Source organism: Ochlerotatus camptorhynchus, unplaced genomic scaffold (genome assembly GCF_037179485.1).
Source record: "Ochlerotatus camptorhynchus isolate MF236.1 unplaced genomic scaffold, CSIRO-AGI_Acam_v1.1 ptg000094l, whole genome shotgun sequence".
Lineage (NCBI taxonomy): Eukaryota > Metazoa > Arthropoda > Insecta > Diptera > Culicidae > Ochlerotatus > Ochlerotatus camptorhynchus.
In genome coordinates this window covers 1,368,371-1,388,422 of record NW_027040584.1, presented here as the reverse complement: position 1 = coordinate 1,388,422, position 20,052 = coordinate 1,368,371, and the positions used below count along the sequence as shown (strand labels likewise).

The window sequence follows — 20,052 nt, the reverse complement described above, 5'->3', positions numbered from 1 at the left end:
GTAAAAGATCTTTCAGCAAAATAGTTTAGATTAATTGCAAATAAAGGACATTGAGAATAACTCAAACTAATGAATGGCTGACTTATTTTTGTTTGCTGATCATCAAAAGTAATATTCTTAAGAAGATTGATTTTAAAGCATTGATATTTACATTGAAGCAAAATGGGTGTTTCCAATTATGTTTATTGATTGGTATTGTTTTTATGTAGTATCGGGGGAAAATTGATCACATGAAACGTAGTTACGAACGAAAATAATTTTCATACTGCTGTACTCTAACGGAACTATCTACCTATAGGTATACCCTCTCCTAAAGACCATTATCTAACTAATAAATTATCACACTAAAAGCTTCATGTTAGATAGCATTTCCAACCAACTCTCAGAAAGCAGATTATTTTTTTTTAACTCAAGCCTTTGCTTCATCAATCCTGTTATTTACAATTATTTCAATAATATAATTTATTAATAATAATTGAATAACACATAATAATTTCAATCATTTATTTATTTTATCAGCTTAATTATTAAAAAGAGGAGCTGTACCTTTTCAGTTTTTATTTAACTATCATAACAAAAAATTGCTCCTTTAATATTGATGTCATATAATTTAAATTTTAATTTTCTTTTAACATTTATTGTTTTATCAATCATTGGAGATTTAGGAGGCTTAATTCATACTTCATTACGTAAATCATTTAGGTTGAATACTTATGGCTCTAATAAATAATATTATGATTTACTTATTTTATTTTATAATCAATTTTATAAATTTCAATTATTTTCATGTTGAAAAATTTTAAGTTATTTCATTTTAATATTTTTTATTATTTTTCAATAATAAACCCTTCAACTAAATGTTTCATATTCTCCAATCTATTATCTTTAGGGAGATTTCCTCCATTCTTAGAACTTTTACCTATATAGTAATTCAAAATTTAATTGAATTAAAAAAATATTTATTAATGTTTGTAACATTAATCACTTTATATTATTACGTATATCTTATAGTATTTTTATTTTAAGCTACAACACAAATTTATGAATGTTAATAAATTCTTATACATAGTAATAAAAACATAAATGACATTTTCCTTACACATTTTATTTTAATTATAGGATTACTTTTTATTACATTATTTATATAATTTTAAAGTAAGAATTATGGCAAAAAAAACTAATAGCCTAAATAGCTGAAAATATTTGTACTTATCCTTAATCTCTTAAACTTTAATAATAAAAAAAATATTCCTTCAGAATTGCAGTCTAATATCACTACTAAATATGAAGTTTGATTAACAATTATATCAGGCGTAACGTTTGATAACGGCACAAAAGCATTTGTAAACAAACTTTTTAAGGCCCTTTACACGCGAACCAAAATACGCCCACACAAACCAATACCACTTTCGAAAAGGTGAGAGTTGCTCCTATCCGATGATATTGTTTAGAGTCGGTGTATAATGAGTCACGCCAAGAGAAAAACAGTTGAACTCGCATCACGGTTTTCGAAAGATTCCCTTTCTTTTCACTTGGCAACAGAGGACTTCTACATCAACTTCAAATGACTTCTAGCGAGAAAAAAAAAATAGCGGCTGTAGTAAATCATTATATCAGTGATTTAGTCAAATTATCTCATATATTTTATTTATATATTATTGCAATACCTTTCGTGGACCTTTCATAGCATCGTAATGTTTGTTTACTCTGCACGATAGGTAGCCGGTTTGACAGCTCAATAGGTAGACTTGGCTTCACTCTTGGCGTGACTCATTATACACCGACTCTAATATTGTTATTGGTTTGCGTGAGCGTACTTCGATTCGCGTGTAAAGGGCCTTAAAAAGTTTGTTCACAAAAGCTTTTGTGCCGTTATCAAATGTTATGCCTTATATTATATTCATTTCAGCCATTTATTCGCAACAGTGACTATTTTCAACACAAAAAGATATTGGTACATTATATTTTATTTCCGGTGTTCCCTGCGCTTTGGTCAGAGAGCGTATAGGGCGTCGTTGTGTCAATTTGTTCGTGACACATTTCGAGTATGAGAGAGTGATTGCAGTTAAAACAAAAGTGCTTGAGAAAAATGTAAGTACTTTCGCGGATTACCCGAAGTTTCGATAGTGAAAGATATGATAACAGATAAGCAGACATAACACTACATCGAGATCGTTTTTAACGGAAAATTCAAATGTTTCTTAGTTGGTAATACCATAGACACAGACAAACAGACATAACTCTCGCAAGGTGTTCATCGAACAAGCATTTAACGGTCAATTTAAAAGTATCGTACACTAATAAAATTCCACACATTTTTATTGACGAATTTCCATGTCGAATTCCACATGATTTTCATGTGACCACACATAAACAGAATCCACCCAGAAGCACAAATGAAATTTATGAGTCAAATGAATAGTATGTGTGGTTGCACATGGCTTCTATGTGTACATATATTAAGTATGTGTCCGACACATAAATATCATTTGTTGATCACATTGCAAAAATTCATGTGTGGGACACATAAAAACAATCTTTGAAATTTTATCATTGTAGTTGGTAGTACCGCCACCTGTGGCGCGCATAGTCAGTTCTCTTGCATTTGACGTTTAAATACTACCGCCATCTGTTCTGCGTACTACCCACCACAGTGTACTCAACAGATGGCGGTAATGTTTTAACGACGATGTTTTATAGTGAGAAATATTCAATGTGTTATGTCTGTTTGTCTGTGCCATAGAGGTAATTCTAACACAAGAAGGCTCGCAAGAAGGTCCCGAAGAAACATGCTCAACTTTTTGGCTCAGCTCTGGTACTATATTCGGTCCCAAGCTAATAGATGCACCCCTAGAAACATAGGAAAATCCACTAACCCCTCATTTAATCTGTCAAACTTTCATAGCGAATCAAAACAAACATAGTGTAGTACACGGACAGAAAATTTGTTTGCATTAAACCAAAAAAAAAACAAACCATTCCGGTTGAAATTTTATTGCATTTTATTGTTTCGATAATACTTATTCAAATAAATTCAAAATAAGATTCTTTTTATTTTAATAAGCCACTTTCCAACTGCAACTATTGTAAAAATAACAATATTCTGTTATTAAGTTAATTTTAATTTATTTGTTATGTCCGTTCCCCGGGCCATGAATGTAAAAATAACTACCAACCATTCCCTCGTTCCCGGACAAAACTGTTTTCGTTTGATTCAACTCTTTGACGTTGTTTTAACAGTGAATGTCGGGAAATAAGTGCAAGATTTCCGAAAATCTTGAGACTTGAGGTAAGTAAGTATGATGCAGGTGCTAAATATAAATAGATTTTCTTTATTTTTCCTTGATTTTTTTTTTCCGTCGATCTTATTTTCCGTACTGAGTACAGATGTTCCCGACGCCAGGAAGGCAGCTCCCACACCTGGACCCTACCTATCGACCTAGCTATCGACCCATCAACTTCAACGGAGAGATTTTATGCCTCAGAAAGGTTTTACTGTTTGTTACAAAAAGAAAACAAAAGATAAAAATTATTATTGAATGAATCAAGTTTTTTTATTTCTACTGCGTATATTTTCAGGCTTAATAAAATAAATATAAGATTGAATCAACAAGAAATCTCTAAAAACAAACATATTCTTTTGTTGACCCAGCTGCCAAATTTGACAGCTCACGTCAAAACAATGAAGGCTCTTGTAAATTCGAAAAGATTTTCTTTTTGATTTAACAATCCATGGGTTTTTAGAAACAAAGATACTGGATTGTTGAAATAATATTGATTTCTTTTTGCAGCCAAAACAAAATGAAATTCTTAATAATTTTACGTCAAATATTATTACGTTTAAAATATTTTTTCTGCGTGTACTAGAGTTTCGACTAGAATGGGGTACGTTCAACGATTTGCTTGGGACCAATAGGCTAGTCAAGTAGTGAACCAATTCAAATCGTTAGTTTCCACCGGTTGGTAATACCAACAATCAATACGAAACTAACGATTTTAAATTGGCTCACTACTTGACTAGACTATTGGTCCCAAGCAAACGATTAACGTACCCCATTCTAGTCAAAATTCCAGTACTACACAATGTTTGTTTTGATTCGCTATGTTAGTTTGACAGATAAAATGAGGGGTTAGTGGGTATTCCTATGTTTCGTGGGGTGAATCGTTTAGCTTGGGACCGAAGACAGTAACAGAGCTGAGCCAAAAAGTTCAGCACGTTTCTTCGGGACCTTCTAGTCTTAGAGTTACCTCTATGGTAATACCATAGAGGTAACTCTAAGACTAGTAGGTCCCGAAGAAAATCATTATTATTTTTAGCTCACCCAGTACAAGAACAACGGTCCCAAGCAGTCCCAAGCTATTTCACTCACCCCTGCATGTTCTGCATAAATCCACACACCCCTGATGTTATCTGTCAAACTTTCATAGCGAATCAAAACAAACATAGTGTAGTAATAGAATTTCAACTAGAATAGGCTACGTTAATCGTTTGCTTGGGACCAATAGGCTACTAAAGTGGTGAGCCAATTTAAAATCGTTAGTTTCGTATTGATTGTTGGTAATACCGCCATTTGTGGCGCGCATAATCAATTCCCTTGCGTTCGACATTTACACACCACAGTCATCTGTTGAGCGTCTACGACAGATGGCGGTAGTGTTTGCAATGAGAAATGTGCAATGAATTGTGTCTGTTTGTCTGTGTTATAATATTGAGGTAACGTTAGGATAAAATCAAAACATTGACAAATACAACGCATCACTTTCACAAATACTTCACTTCGCAACCGATGAACCATTCTGACGGCCATATGAGTACCCAAGTAGCCATATAGCTGCAATATAGGTAGAAAGTAAGTACACAGACAAACAGACATAACACTCACAATCACATTCTTCGCAAATAAGGTTTCAGTTCGGAATGTCCTCGCATTTGCAAGCCAGCACGTTTCGAACTCATCAGTGCTGCCAGTTCGTTTTCAGGTCAATTTAGTAGTTGTCAGGTCTTGTAATAAGGAGGGAACGCAACAAATCTCCTTTCATTCTTTCTTGGGAAGGCATCCCACATACTAATCTGACGAATACAGAAAAAAAGTTATCGATGATGATGATGATGATGATGATGATGATGATGATGATGATGATGATGATGATCACTTCATTGTTCACTCTTTTGTCCACCTCAAATATTCACAAGCATTCCCCAGCGTACAAGAGTTCATGAATAAAAATCAACAAAGCATTATAATACACTAGCAACCCCGCAATCTGATGCTATCGTAATTTTCAGCAACGTCAGAAATGCATTGAATATTACATTCGAAAAGCTGCACATTGGTCGTTCCTCTTGTAGTGTAATATTACGCTGCACTGGTGTGGTGGTGGTATGGTATGGCATCATACAAAAAAAAACATCATGCTGAAGTCGTGTGGCGTGAAGATGAGGATGATATTAGACGACAGATTGGGCGCAGTGTTCGGAAAATCATTCTCAAATCTCATTCATGAGCCTCCTTGCCAGAATAAACTCACGTGCGAATGCGGTAAATGAAATTCATGCTTGAGATTGTCATGCATATTCACGTACTCACATTCACAACGCTGAAAAATCATTCCAGGTTTAAACTCTTAAAAACCACTCAATCGTCTATTGATTGATAGTAAGCATACATGCATGTTGTGTTAGTTTTCCATCCCTTGATGCACAAACAATAGTAATAACAATTAAGCTCATCAATAATTTTTGGGATGTTGAATGTTGTAAGGCAAAACTCATAGGCGTATAAACTCATGCATGAGATTTGAGTTTTTGATTTTTCCGAACACTGATTGGGCGTATAGCGGACAAACCAAAATATGGGTAAATTTGCTCAAAACTACTTCCTTCGGGAAGTAAAGCCTTTGTTCCCCAGTCCATGAGTTGATGGGTCGATAGGTAGGGTCTAGGTGTAAGAGCTGCCTCCCTGGCATCGGTAGCACGTCATATATTAATATTTATATATATTATATATATACATGGCTCCTATTTAAAAAATTGGGATAAAAATTAAACCATATTTAGCTTTTTTCCGTTTTACGCACAATCTGAGTAATCTCTTAGCATAATCTGGGTAAACTGAGCTTACGTATTAAGAGCAGAGCTGGTAAATATTAAGGCCGTCACCTCGGCCGTCACTTGACAATGAGAAAACAGGTCCTCTCACTATCACGAGACGAAACTACCTATCATTAGCTTTCTTGTCATTTTTCAATGATCAAGCACTCATGAGAATAATTCTTATGCGGTTTTGACATCAACATTTCTAACTAATTTAGATGAATTTAAGCAAGCAACCGTATGTATGTAAGTGAATAAATTATTAAGATTTCCTCGGTACAAGTAACTATTAAAATAAATGTGCTTGTAATTACAATGATCTTAACATTGTCACGCTGTAAAAAAAAAAATTAAAATTCGATGAGATTTTGAGAAAAAAAAATATCTATCATCGTTTTCTCATCCGATGATACCGACTGAAGTATCTCTGTAAATATCGCGAAAATGACATTTGCCAGTCCTGATTAAGAGTTCCCATTTTCCCGACCAACCACTTACCGACGGTGTTTGAATGCCTTTAGCAGCATCGTGTATTTATGGCCGAGCAGAATGTCTACCTCGAGTCTCTTCATAAATAAATCAGTGTTCATCTTCGATTAATAGTGGTTCATACAATACACTCGACGTTCAGTAACAGATCTTTACACCTAGCAGCTGTATTCACTAACTGAAATGCATTTTATTTGATTAACAGTAATCTTCTTTTTAATTCCAACTGGAACCTTAAGCCTGCTCTCAATTAATCACTCACAATTGGGATCTTCATTTTGATAATCCGCTTGTTCATGGGTACAATTTCTTGCAACTGCAGCAACAACTTTCCTTCGTAGCTATTGACCACAATTTGGTAGAATTTGCTCCACCCAGTAAACGCCTTGTACACGAACTATCACTCCTTCGATCGTCAACGGGGAAACTCTATCCGTCAAGTACTGGAAGCTGATTCTGATTGTAATGAGCTTCATATCATCAAGGGTGTCATCAATGGATACTATCCAGACTTGGGTAGGAAACCGAGGACTTCGCACGATATTTTTCGTCATAGTTCACTATAATTATTATTTTATTGATAAGTCCGATGTTTATTCAACTGATTCATGATCAAGAACTAACTTGAAGAAAGAATTAGAACTTTATCACGAGCCATGCCTAAAAAAACCGCGGTAATTCGCACCGATTCACTAAAACCGTGGTTTACTAAACCATGCGGTACACCAAGGTTTTTCAAAATATGGATTAAATTGAATGTTTTAAATTCTTCAGTCTTCGGTCGAATAAACATCTGTGTCATGAAAAAACACACATTTTAGAGACCACGGCAAACACTGTTCGGTGCATCCTCGGGTGACTACCCAAGACTGATACTATCTTGGTTTCATTCGATTCCTTATAACACTGGTTCTCCATCATTGCTTCTAGATTTAAAATTACACATCGATGCAAATAAACTTTCAACTGGAACGAATCGAATGTGCTGTTTTCCACAAAAAATATGTTGATTATCTGTCTACATTAACCGGAGGAATCCCTCGGAATTATCCCAAAACTGAAGAGCTGCTATTTTTTCACTACTACTCTATCAACGGGCCATTCTAGCTGAATTGGAATATCTTATGGCTGAAATTTCCGTAATAAGTAGTCATTTTTATTACTGCTATAATCATACCACTACACCTAGTTCCCTGACATCTGGAAAATTTTCGCATTCTGATCCAGCACCGCTTCGCACTTGTCCTACCGTTAACATTCGTTCAAATCGTTTGCACCGTCACACACAGGGCAATCGGCACATTTTCAAATAACTGTAGTGCTCACATCTTCTTTAAATGGTTTAAATCCAAAATGCTACGGATTTACATTTTTATCCGACGTCTTGCAAATCGATTCATGAACCAGATCATAAATACTGTTCCCGGAATACACCGATTTGTCAATAATGCACGGAGGATTAATTGGTATCCTAGAACATGAAATAGTCTCATATTTTTTTCCTTCTTCTAGAGTTCACAATATTAATTTTCACTTACAATCACAAAATAAAAATAATAAATTCATCACCCGCGTTACAATCTCGAATGAAAATATGAACGACAACCGAAGCAAGAACTGAAAAGCAAACGAATGTCAGCTACGAACAGTCGGTTCGAGCTTAATACGACCCGAATCATGTAGCCCGAGCATAATTCGGCTCGAGTCCTGCAGATCGATCATCATGGTAACGTCTAACGTTGGTCTAACGCTAACATTTTTCCTTCTGGGTCATCAGACGCTTGTAACTTGCCGCGCCCAAATAAAGCTACTGCGATGATTTCTATTTAGTACGTCACGCTCAGTGTATTTATGTATATGTTATAGGAAAAACGTGACTATGAGAGCTATTTTTGTTTTATCTACCAACCAGAAGGTAACATTTATTTGAATCAACCCCGCTAATCCGACCACAAATTTGTCGGATTAGCGGGATAATACGATAATACTGTAGAGCGGTGAGTATTTTACCTCATTTTTGCGTGACGCACTTAATGGATCGCCCTAGAACCTCTACATGCAATCTAGACCACCCCTAAGAATAATTTCCCGGTAAGGGTCCATTCATAAATGACATAGCATATTTTTCCCGATTTTAGACCCCTACGAGGGGGTCGTAGCGAATTTTGCAATACCAAACACATGGCCAGTCAAAACTTCTGAACCCCCTTCTCTCCTCAAATGCTACGTCATTTGTGTATAGTCCCTAGTCGCTTTTGTCACCGCGTCGTCGTCGTCTCGTGTGTGTAATGGATGATAATCACCTCTTTATGTTTTCCAACGTAAATTGAGCAGTTATGGTAGCGAAAATTGCTTTCATACACATATTGGAAGGCCACATCATGATGATGTATTGCTGCATGTTGCAACTGTATGTTTAACAGTATTTCTTTATTAACGCAAGGTAATGCCATAGAGGTAACTCTAAGACCACTGGGTCCCGAAGAAAATCATTATTATTTTTGGCTCACTCAGTACCAGAACAACGGTCCCAAGCAGTCCCAAGCTATTTCACTCACCCCTGCATGTTATGCATGAATCCACACACCCCTGATGTTATCTGTCAAACTTTCATAGCGAATCAAAACAAACATAGTGTAGTAATAGAATTTCAACTAGAATAGGGTACGTTAATCGTTTGCTTGGGACCAATAGGCTACTAAAGTGGTGAGCCAATTTAAAATCGTTAGTTTCGTATTGATTGTTGGTAATGCCTTGTTCAGGCGAATCAGAACGACAAAATCATCCGCGTCGTGAATTTGCAATGGTTTCATTTGAGGGGGTTAGAAGGAAAGGGGTGTAAGTGACTTTGTTCGATTCTCTTCATCGATTTTCTCTTTTGATAGCCACAGGTTTATAAACAGATTTTGCTCTATTTCTGCCACATATGTTGATAAAGGAGGTTCTCATCTAGCCTCCAGAATGGCACACAAATCAAGAAATGTGTTTGCAGCTGAATTATTAACGAAAGAGAAAGTCGATGAAGAGAATCGATCAAAGTCACTTACACCCCTTTCCTTCTAATCCCCTCTTTTGTAAACGATATCGTTTCGCAGCGTATGGACTCAGTAGAGCCAAGGAGAACTCTTATCAAAGCTAATTGTTTACATGCTTTCTCGGCAACTTCGGGATCGAAATATATTTACTACAAACCACCGTCGTATAGCCCTAATAAACAAAAACCATTAACGAACGATAACCTGGGTGGTAGCAGACCCCCTTCACTCTTTGGAATTTAAAGAGACAGATAACAGCGCCAAACGGTTTGTGACGAGTCAACGTTGAACTGCAGCGTTGGAAGAAAACACTCACACCAACATCTAAACATGTACGAACCCACACAACTGAGCGGACAGTAAAGCGCAAATCAAAACACGAAGCGGTGTCATCACTCATCGTCATCATTCAGCTTCGGCTACTTACGTTTGCGTTTGTTTTCACTGGCGTTGACAAATACTTCCTACGTTATAAAATAGGAAAGTAATGATTATTCCAACGTAATTTTCTGAATAGAATGCGTGCTGCATTGGCCAAAGAAGACGGCACATTTTATTACGTTTAGCAATGATTTAGATACGTTGCATTTCCAGTGGCTGGGGTGTTGGAATGATTATTTAGAGAGAGTGAATGTTTTTCCCATGTTTACTTCTATCATAGAGGTAACTCTAAGACTAGAAGGTCCCGAAATAACGTGCTCAACTTTTTGGCTCAGCTCTGGTACTCTCTTCGGTCCCAAGCTAATCGATTCACCCCTCGAAACAGAGGAAAAACCAATAACCCCTCATTTTATCTGTCAAACTTTCATAGCGAATCAAAACAATCATTGCGTAGTACTAGAATTTCGACTAGAATGGGGTACGTTAATCGTTTGCTTGGGACCAATAGGCTAGTCAAGTAGTGAGCCAATTTAAAATCGTTAGTTTCGTATTGATTGTTGCTTCTATGCTTATTAAGATTATTTTGAGCACCAGCTCCGCAAATCATCAATTACTATTAGAGATTTGCATCTTACTGATACCGATGGTATATTGGAAACTCTTTCGCTCGAAAGCAAAACATATTACAAGCATGATGCGCGCTTGTATGTGTGATTGTTTTCTCAAGTGTTTCTGTTGCGTATAAAGTGGTAATGATTGACAATCGGAGCAATCACAAACAAGTAAGAATCTTGCTATCGCAATATAATGATGATGACTTCGAGGATGATATCGTCCTCTTTCCTCGTCCGCGTTGACATCTGTCATGCTCACACCTGTCAGTTATTGAGCCCTGGTGGTGAAGTTGGCGGGAAACTCCCAACAGTTTCAATGTGCACTCAACAGATGGCACTGCGATCACATAAGGGTAGTCATTATATGCCTTGTATGAAGAATTGATTAGTGGGATATCTTGTTAATTAGATATCTTTGGTGGTAGCCACGGTAAAAACAGGCTTGGGAATTGTCAGCCTCATGACGATAAACTATGTAACAACGACAACAAAAAAAAGTCAACGCTCATCTGACAAGCACGATGCAACAAAATTCTGCTTGAAAGACTGATCTACTGGGCTGTCTCTCGACGAAACATTTTCTATTCTTGTCTTTCTCTCATTTGGTCACGAAACATCTGTTGCGTGACGTTTTCCAGAATGACTTAGTTGTTTCACGTACGTCGGACGACAAGATGACGGAAACTGTCGACATGGTTATTGACGAAAAAAGTCTGTCATGTCATTCTTCCATTCTGTCGCGACAAAACTGCCGCTGGTCGTTTTCTAATAAATGGATGTCGCTTTGGATGCGAGGCATAACAAGATAGAAATAACTGGAATTGTGTTGTTTTGACGTGATTTAACCTCTGACTCGAAGTAGCTTGAATCTTGGCGCTGAACTTCGTGTTTGCAGTGATGGGTATTTTTGGAACGGATACAACTAAAAGCTGCCGAAAATCGATGTTTGGAATCCAAGATGGCGGCGCCGGTTTTAAAAAAAGTGGGAAATACTGCCAAATACACTTCAATATGTATATTTTAGGCAACGGTGCAAGGTATCTCCCTGAATTCACAGCTGTTAAAAGGGCCTAACATGCTTGTGCCGCCAGTGACTGTGGTTGTTGGGTTTCGGGAATACAGAATTGCTGTAGGTGGCGATCTGCGTGAAATGTATCACCAAATGAAGATCATCGCTCGGGATCGGCAAGTACAACGTTTCCTCTTCCGGAAAGATTCCAAGGGACCTCCACGCGTGTTCATCATGGACGTTGCCACGTTTGGATCGACGAGCTCTCCCTGTTCGGCCCAATATGTGAAGAACCTCAACGCTCAAGAGTACGCTGGGCAATATCCGGAGGCAGCAGCGGCGGTTATCAACCGTCATTACGTCGACGACTACTTTGATAGCGTCGACACCGTAGACGAGGCGATCGAGCGAACGGAGCAAGTCAGGTTCATTCACCAGAAGGGAGGCTTCGAGATTAGGAACTGGGTTTCGAATTCGCCGGAAGTTCTCCAGAGCCTCGGTGAGCAGAAACCGGTTTCAGCCGTCCACATCAACGAAGACAAAGTAACGTCACACGAACGCGTGCTAGGTATGATCTGGGATCCGGATCGTGATGAATTATCTTTCTCCACCCAACATCGCCAAGAGCATCTTCCGTACCTATGCGGAGACAAACGGCCAACGAAACGTGCGGTGTTAAGCTGCGTCATGGGCTTCTTCGATCCGTTCACGATCCACGGAAAGGTCATCGTGCAGCACTTATGGCGTAGTGGCTGCGATTGGTACGACGCGATTAACGACGATTGCTGGGAAACGTGGAAGCGCTGGATTGCTGTACTGCCGGAAGTCGAGAACATTAGGATTCCACGTTGCTATCTTGGAGATTCCTTGTCGTCTGCGGTTGAGTCAATTGAAATTCACATCTTCACGGATGCCAGCGAACACGCATACGGCTGTGTTGCGTATCTGCGAGTATTCTAGCTATGTCTCGATCGAAAGTGGCACCGTTGAAGCGCCAGTCAATCCCGCGACTGGAGTTGATGGCGGCTGTACTTGGAGCGCGGATGAGTCAAACGATGATCGCTACGCATTCACTGAAAATCGATCGATGCATACTGTGGACAGATTCACGAACGGTTTGGAGTTGGATCCGGTCTGACCAACATAAATACAAACAGTTTGTTGCGTTCAGGATCGGAGAAATACTGGAGTTGACACGAGCGACGGATTGGCGATGGGTTCCAACGAAGCAGAATATGGCGGACGTCCTGACGAAATGGCATCGAGGTAACGATCTGGAAAGCGATGGGGTATGGTTCACGGGTGCACCGTTCCTGCACCAGCCCGAAGACCAGTGGCCGACTATGGAGGTGACGATCGAAGAGACGTACGAGGAAGCCAGGGGCCACGTGACATTCCATGGCGTGGTTGAAGTAGACCGATGCTCGAGATGGACAACGCTGCAAAGGGTGATGGCGTGTGCGGTCAGGTTCATCGACAATTGCAAACGCAAGGTAGCAGGGCTGCCGATAGTCACCTTGAAGGCAACAGATAACCAGCAACATCAAATCCTGGTACCGATGCAATCGATACAACGTCCGCTCGAGAGAGATGAGTTTCGAACTGCGCAGATCATCCTGTGGAAGCAAGCACAGTTCGAAGGATTCCCAGATGTGATGAGCATCCTCACCAAGAATCTGGAACAACAACCAGATGTAGTAATGGAAACGGTGAAGAAGAGCAGTTGCCTGTACAAATTGACTCCGATTCTGGACAAAGAAGGTGTGCTGCGGTTGGGTGGTAGAATGGATATGTCCGTCGACATGCCTTTCGACAAAAGGTGTCCAATACTTCTGCCAAGAAAGCACGCGACGACGGAGAAGCTGATCCAGTTCTACCACGAGAAGTATGGACACGCCAATCGAGAGACGGTGATGAACGAGCTTCGCCAAAGGTTCTGGATTCCGAACACCCGAGCTGCAATCCGTCAAGTGATGAGCAATTGCGTGTGGTGTAAAGTCCATCGCTGTCAGCCGCATGTTCCTAGGATGGCACCGCTTCCGATACAGCGAGTCACACCCTATCTGCGACCGTTCAACTCAGTGGGTATCGACTACCTAGGTCCGATAGAAGTGACTTTGGGACGAAGAAAGGAGAAACGATGGGTCGCGGTGTTCACTTGTTTGGCTGTACGAGCGGTACACCTAGAAGTGGTGCGTAGTCTCTCAACGCAATCCTGCTTGATGGCCCTTCGAAGGTTCAGCTGTAAGCGAGGCGTACCACAGGAAATTTTCTCGGACAACGCGACGTGTTTTGTAGGTGCCGATAACGAGTTGAAGAAGATCAACAGCGACTGTGCGACCAGCATAACGAACGATAATACCGCGTGGCATTTCAATCCACCGGCCGCACCGCACATGGGCGACATCTGGGAGCGGATGGTGAGGTCGGTAAAGGAGGCGCTGAGGAAGAAGCGATTACCCCGAACCATTTCCTTCATGGGTCGGTGACAAGTGCGGATTTGGTGGTCCAGCCAGTGGACATTGCGGAGGCTCTACGAGATACTTACAAGCGTTCTCAATACCTGGCGAACCGAATGTGGGAAAGATGGTGCAAGGAATACTTGCCGACAATCAACAGACGGACGAAGTGGTTCTAGGAGCAGAAGCCGCTACAGGTGAACGACCTGGTCTTCATAGTGGATGGAAAAACCCGGAAAAGCTGGATTCGAGGGATCGTGGAAGAGATACTCCGAGGACCAGACGGAAGAGTGAGGCAAGCGATAGTGCGGGCGGCTAGAGGAGTCTACCGGCGTGCTGTAGCGAACTTAGCGGTGATGGAGGTCTGAAAGTAAATCCGGGATTTCCGGAGGAACTACCGGATGTTACGGGCTGGGGTATGTCAACACCGCAGGGCAGTAAACCCAACACAACGGTGTGCGTAGCTGCGGTTGGCGTACCTAATGTTATTGCCGTTTCGTACCGTTGTCAGAAGTGAAGAAAGGGAAGAGAAAAACAAAACCAAAACAAACCAAACACAATTTATGAATGAACATTGTTAGCAGATAGAAATTGTTAGCAGATAAAGTGAAATTATAGAGGAATTCAAGGAATATTTCGGATCATAAAGTTCGTCTATACTGTGCATCTGGTTCCCCTTCGGCGTCCCGAACATAGAAGGAAATTATAATTGTAAGTAGTTCTACAGGTACCTGGAAAAGAAAAAAAATAACACAAAATAATTAATTAGTGGAACAGGCGTATAGGAAAGCTAGCGACGATTTGAACGGGAGAATTCGTGGTAAATAGAAGGAAGAGCTAGAACGAGGAAACGGTTGTGTAGCGCACAAAAGCAGAATTAGACCACTTCTTGTAAGTTTGGAATCAAATTTATCGGATTTAATTTTCTAATAAAATCTTAATATTACAGTTTGAGCTGCCACAAAAAAGAGGCTGCTACAAAAATTTTGGTTTGGTATCCGAACAATGTCTGTTCCCACCCATTACATATCACCAGTTTTTCACCATGAAATATATCAGACAATATTCACATACATCTAATCTATCGCTAACCATGTTCGAAGCAAGTACTAAGTATGTGAAATTACGATAGAAATCATTCCATATCGCAGTCATAGTTTTTAAGTGATAATCCAATGGATTCTATCAATCATCACATAGAATGAATAAATCTGCTGACATTGCTATGTTATAAGATGGATCCAATAAACGGTACATGTCGACTTGTTTCAGTGTAGCGAACAAGACACTGCACAGTAGTCCAGAATGCAGATTTAGGTGGAAGGATATGTTTTGAGCCTGAAATTGAAACTTTAGACTAAAAGCACATAAAATATGTGGAACTTCATGCAAAACGGCTGACTAAAAGTTGACCCCTTTTTTGTGTTTCCTCTGTGGTATAACTGGTATAGTTGAACATCGATCTGTCAAAATTAAATTTTCGTTATTCGACAATGAGTCTTCATATGGGCCAATGTCGGAAACGTAAGCAATGGCTTCCTTCGTAAATATCTTGTAATTCAAAGTCAATCTATGTAACCCAGCAATTCTATCAGCCATGGGGACTCTGTCTACACACAAACATCGTGGTGGATTACTTGAGCGAATTTTCATTTTCAAGAAATTCGTAAAAAAAAGTCAGTGTTTACGTTTGTGACATTGGCCTGGTGCTAAAAGTCTCTTCTGCAAAGTTGTTCCTTATAGTTGGCCCACATTTTTATGACAATGCATTGTAGGGTGGTCAAAAATCTATCTTTTACCTTTGTAGAAATTAAGGTAGGTATACATTATTCGGTAAATTTATAGCTGAGCTAATTTCAAGCAACTTTGTAAAAAGTTTATATCTCTTAAATTGACCGATTTAGAGCTGAGGGTGTCTCTAAAAAAACACTTGTTTGCTCTAGCTTTCTTATTTAAAATTTCCCGGGAAACGGGTCTTGTAATACAGGTCTTTGTAGCATTCCATAATTTCACGTAATCGAATACACTAAATTTATAAAAACTGGAAGTCAAATCTCTTTTATGGAATAAATCGAACTGTTTGTTGCTAAGATGATTTCGGTGGTCCTAAAATGATGAATGGGCTGCACGTAAGGAGACGTTATTGATAATTCTCCCGAATATCCTGGTAAATACACTTTGACTAAAGTAACATTGGGGGGCCACCAAACGACGTGTCTCAAAAACCATTATTTTTTAGCGTGAAAGCTAGCGATCTGCTTTGTATGATTAAAACCCTGCGTAATATGTTAAACATTACTATCCCCATGAGATTATATGTGTTTAATTGGAAATAGGAATAACTTTTCGGTCATCAAAACAAAATTTAATTTTTTACGGATCGGTGCGAATGCTTCTTTCGACATAATGGAAAATTTACTCTTGAGTAGTTCTGTTCACAATAAAGTCAGGTTTCACATGCATACTACAAAATTACCTAGGGTAAACACGTCTATAGTTGCGGTACGTTAGAAGCGTTTGGTTCCTATAGTTGCTTATGGAGACTCTATAAGCAACTACAGGATCCTAACGCTTCTAACGCAGCGCAAATATAGGAGCGTTTACCCTATCCGAACGAAATCCTCCCGATCAACCTATACACATATTTATTCCAGTGCGGATTGAATCGGCAACCTGATGCGCTACATGGAATATGCATTTAGGAAAATAAGCTTTTCCACTTCAACACACATCATATCCCGGAAACAGAGCAGAAGCTTCGGCACTTTCAAGCGAGCGTGCGAAAGAGAACCCATATAAAAAATCGCCCGCTCAAGAGGGGTGCCAAAGTTTATGAGCTGTAGAACTCCTAATGTTAAGAGGATTTTTCCCTCCCAGCCGAGTTCAAAAGCCTCAGCAAATAAGCAGATTATGCGAAAATGTGCTTTCCCCGCTACACGCACGACCTGAGATTGGTAGAGATTATTTGTTTATGAGCATAACTTCCACTAATGCACGTATGCTTCTAGCAGTGAAAATTCCTAACTTTCGTCATCAGCGTCGTAATAAAATTCACACCTGCTGTTTGATACTATTTTAGGCTGTTCCTGTGCATGTGCTGTTGCTTCCGTTGTGGACCCGAGGACACCCAGTTGGATGCGGAATCCAAATCGGCCGGATCGAAGGCAAACCCGAGCAATACATGCGGCCCCGGCGCCGTTGGAAACAACTCCGACATCTCCGGGAACGATTCCCTAGCCTTCGCCGGCCGGAGTATCGTTCAACGCTCCGGTAAGTTTCCTACCACTGTTGGCGATCATATACAAATAAAATCCGTTGTTGCTTTTTTTTCGGCCAACCAACAGAGATCATGGTCCTAGAATCCGAGGATCGCGTTTAGCACCGGCTCCGATCACGTGACAAGCTCTGTTTCGATCGTCAACTCGATCAGCTCGAACCGAATCGCACAGGTGACGCAGGTTGGTCCCATTCGTCCAGCTACTCTTGATTGCATTCCAAGTCAATGCAGCGCTATCCTTTCCTTTAACAGATAATCGAAACCGACCCCGAGGATGCAACGTTTCGTTTCAGGATCACGTGGTCAAAGTCTTCTTCCTCAGCTAGTCAACTCAAGACTGTTAATGGTTGTGATAGTGAACGGTACTCCTAGGATGATACTCCTCCCGACTCCTACCTCCGGTGTGTGTGATGATTGTTGCCCCATCCGAAACGTTGACCAAAAACCCGAAATTTTAAACGTGGTGTTCCCTTCTCATCATATCCACCGTCGATTGTTAGCGTAAACAGTGTGGTTGCAAAAATATTGTGAGTTTCGAAAATTTTCCATTTCTAGTTGTATAGCTTTGCTCGATGTCTTGTTATGTAGGTAATCTGAAGTTTGGAAAAGTTGAAAAAATGTGATGCATTCCAGCTCCGCATAGAAGTGCGACTCGTGGTGCTGGTGGAAAATACGAGGTTTGTAATTTTGATTCTTTCTTCGAAAATCCTTTGTATGAAAAAATAATCTGTCGCAGGCTTAATGCTTGAAGCCTACTTGAACTATCAGTTTAATTTTAGTCAAGAAATTACTTTGCTTAAGAGCGAATAGTCGAAAAATGTTAGACTAGCTTAAAATGTCGAAAATGTTGTAAGATTTCAGAATCAGAAAATAAGGCCTATCAGTAGTTTCTTAAAACTTATCGATAATATTCCTTCAGCAGCTATATAAATGGTCATTAGTTGCTTATTTGACGCGTATTTTTTTCTAGTTTTCAATAAACATTAAAGTTTTACTTGACGAAATATTACTTAAGTCAATTCGCGGCAATATGAGCACCGCTGAATGTTAAACATTTTCTAATTAAATTCTTCAATTTTGCACTACATATTCTTTTTATACACGGTGTTCAATAAGTTTGGATACACTTTCAAAACATGTCAAAAAAATTACAATGCCATATATTTTAGTCTGGGTATATTTTATTGGAAGTACGGTTTATAGAGAATGATTACAGCATACCCCCTCCCCCTCTTTGAATCTCTTCACCAGCTTCAACCTTTTTGACGTAGGACTACGTCTCTCATTTCTATATGAGGGTACACTTTGTGAAAACCCAAAAAGGAACATGTAACAAAATTATGAAAGATTTCGAACGTTAATAACTCAGTTGCCCCTGGACCAATTTCAATAATTTTATCACTAATCGATCAGAAATATTCCTAAGCATCTGTTAAATTTAAGATCTTATCATTTTTTTAAATGTCACTATTGAAAAATGCACGAGTGTGCGACTGTTGCTATGATAGTTAAAATTATCATTGCATCCGGTCTCACCAAACGGTGTTTATTCAATCACCACGTGGTGAGTGGTGGTGTCCTCCGATACACAACGAAAGGTTCCCCGCAAGCAGCTAGCGATCAAAGCTGACCTCAACCGCTGATCGGATCAGTTCCAATTGATCAATTTAGATGGTCATGGTTTGAACCCACCACAGCATGCTTTTGGCGCTACTGTATATGGACGATCAAATGTAAAATACTGTGGTAGCCACAGTACAGTTCTGTCAAAACCTCAGCATTTTGATTGATCCATTATCGTGTGTGGTGATGTCTGGTCGTCGGCATCAACAGCAGCAGCAGTGCTTTCGGCACGTGGCGTTGAACATTGTTCTCCAGTACACAACGAAAAGATGTCTGGAAGCAGCGAGCTGCAGCCCACATGAACATCCAAAGAAGGAAGAAGAAGGCGCACCATTCACCACTCTTGCGACTGCGTTACTGTCTTTTCTATCATCGTTTGCTGAGTACCAAAAACTTGAAGAGAAAGGTATAAAAGTCACTAAAAATGGTGAGAAAGGTCATATTTTTCCAAATTGGGTGACTTCTGTGGAGTTTGCAAATATTTTAGAACATTTCTCACCATGATCCACAAATATTGTCGTAAGGGTTTACCTTACCATCCTTACCCATCAAAAATGGAGGACGCATGACCTCAGACCTTTATGGAAACGATAATGAATATGCGGGTTAGCCCACATGCATTAAATAAATAGGTTTACTTTGTATCAACAAATCATAATAGGGAGCTCCTTCGTCGCCGATTGATAATGTTCGTTTTTCAGACTCGAACCATCTCAACCTGTTCAAGAGATATCAAGAACCGAATCAGTCGTACAAAGCAATCTCATCATGCAAAAAAAAACTTCTAATCAAACGAACTATGCAGTTCTCTACAGCCGAGCCAAGCGCGAGAAAGACTTGCGAGACGCTGGATGACACGTTTAAACCCTGTAACATAATTATGCCACTTTCCCGCGTCCATCTCCTCTAGAACACTGACCCCCCTTTTGAATCTCATCCAGCAGCGAGGTTTGCAAGCATGCCAATCATCCAGCTTGTCAATCTAGAATAGCGCTGAGTAACAACAACATCGCAATAGTTTACAAGCGATCACTCTTGAGTGCAGAATAATAATACAAACAAGCATCGCAC

The 20,052-nt window shown here is 39.6% G+C and overlaps 1 protein-coding gene across 1 annotated transcript in view; it reads left to right on the top strand.

Annotated features, from left to right (window-relative positions):
• Window positions 1-17,863, top strand: part of LOC135698749 (putative tyramine receptor 2) — a 231,534-nt gene extending 213,671 nt beyond the window's left edge. The window contains exons 9-11 of the mRNA XM_065218876.1: window positions 17,161-17,351; window positions 17,426-17,539; window positions 17,611-17,863. Of these exons, the coding sequence (XP_065074948.1) occupies window positions 17,161-17,351; window positions 17,426-17,460 (226 nt within the window). The 3' untranslated portion in view covers window positions 17,461-17,539; window positions 17,611-17,863. The remainder of the gene's footprint in view (window positions 1-17,160; window positions 17,352-17,425; window positions 17,540-17,610) is intronic.
• The last annotated feature ends 2,189 nt before the right edge of the window (window positions 17,864-20,052 follow it).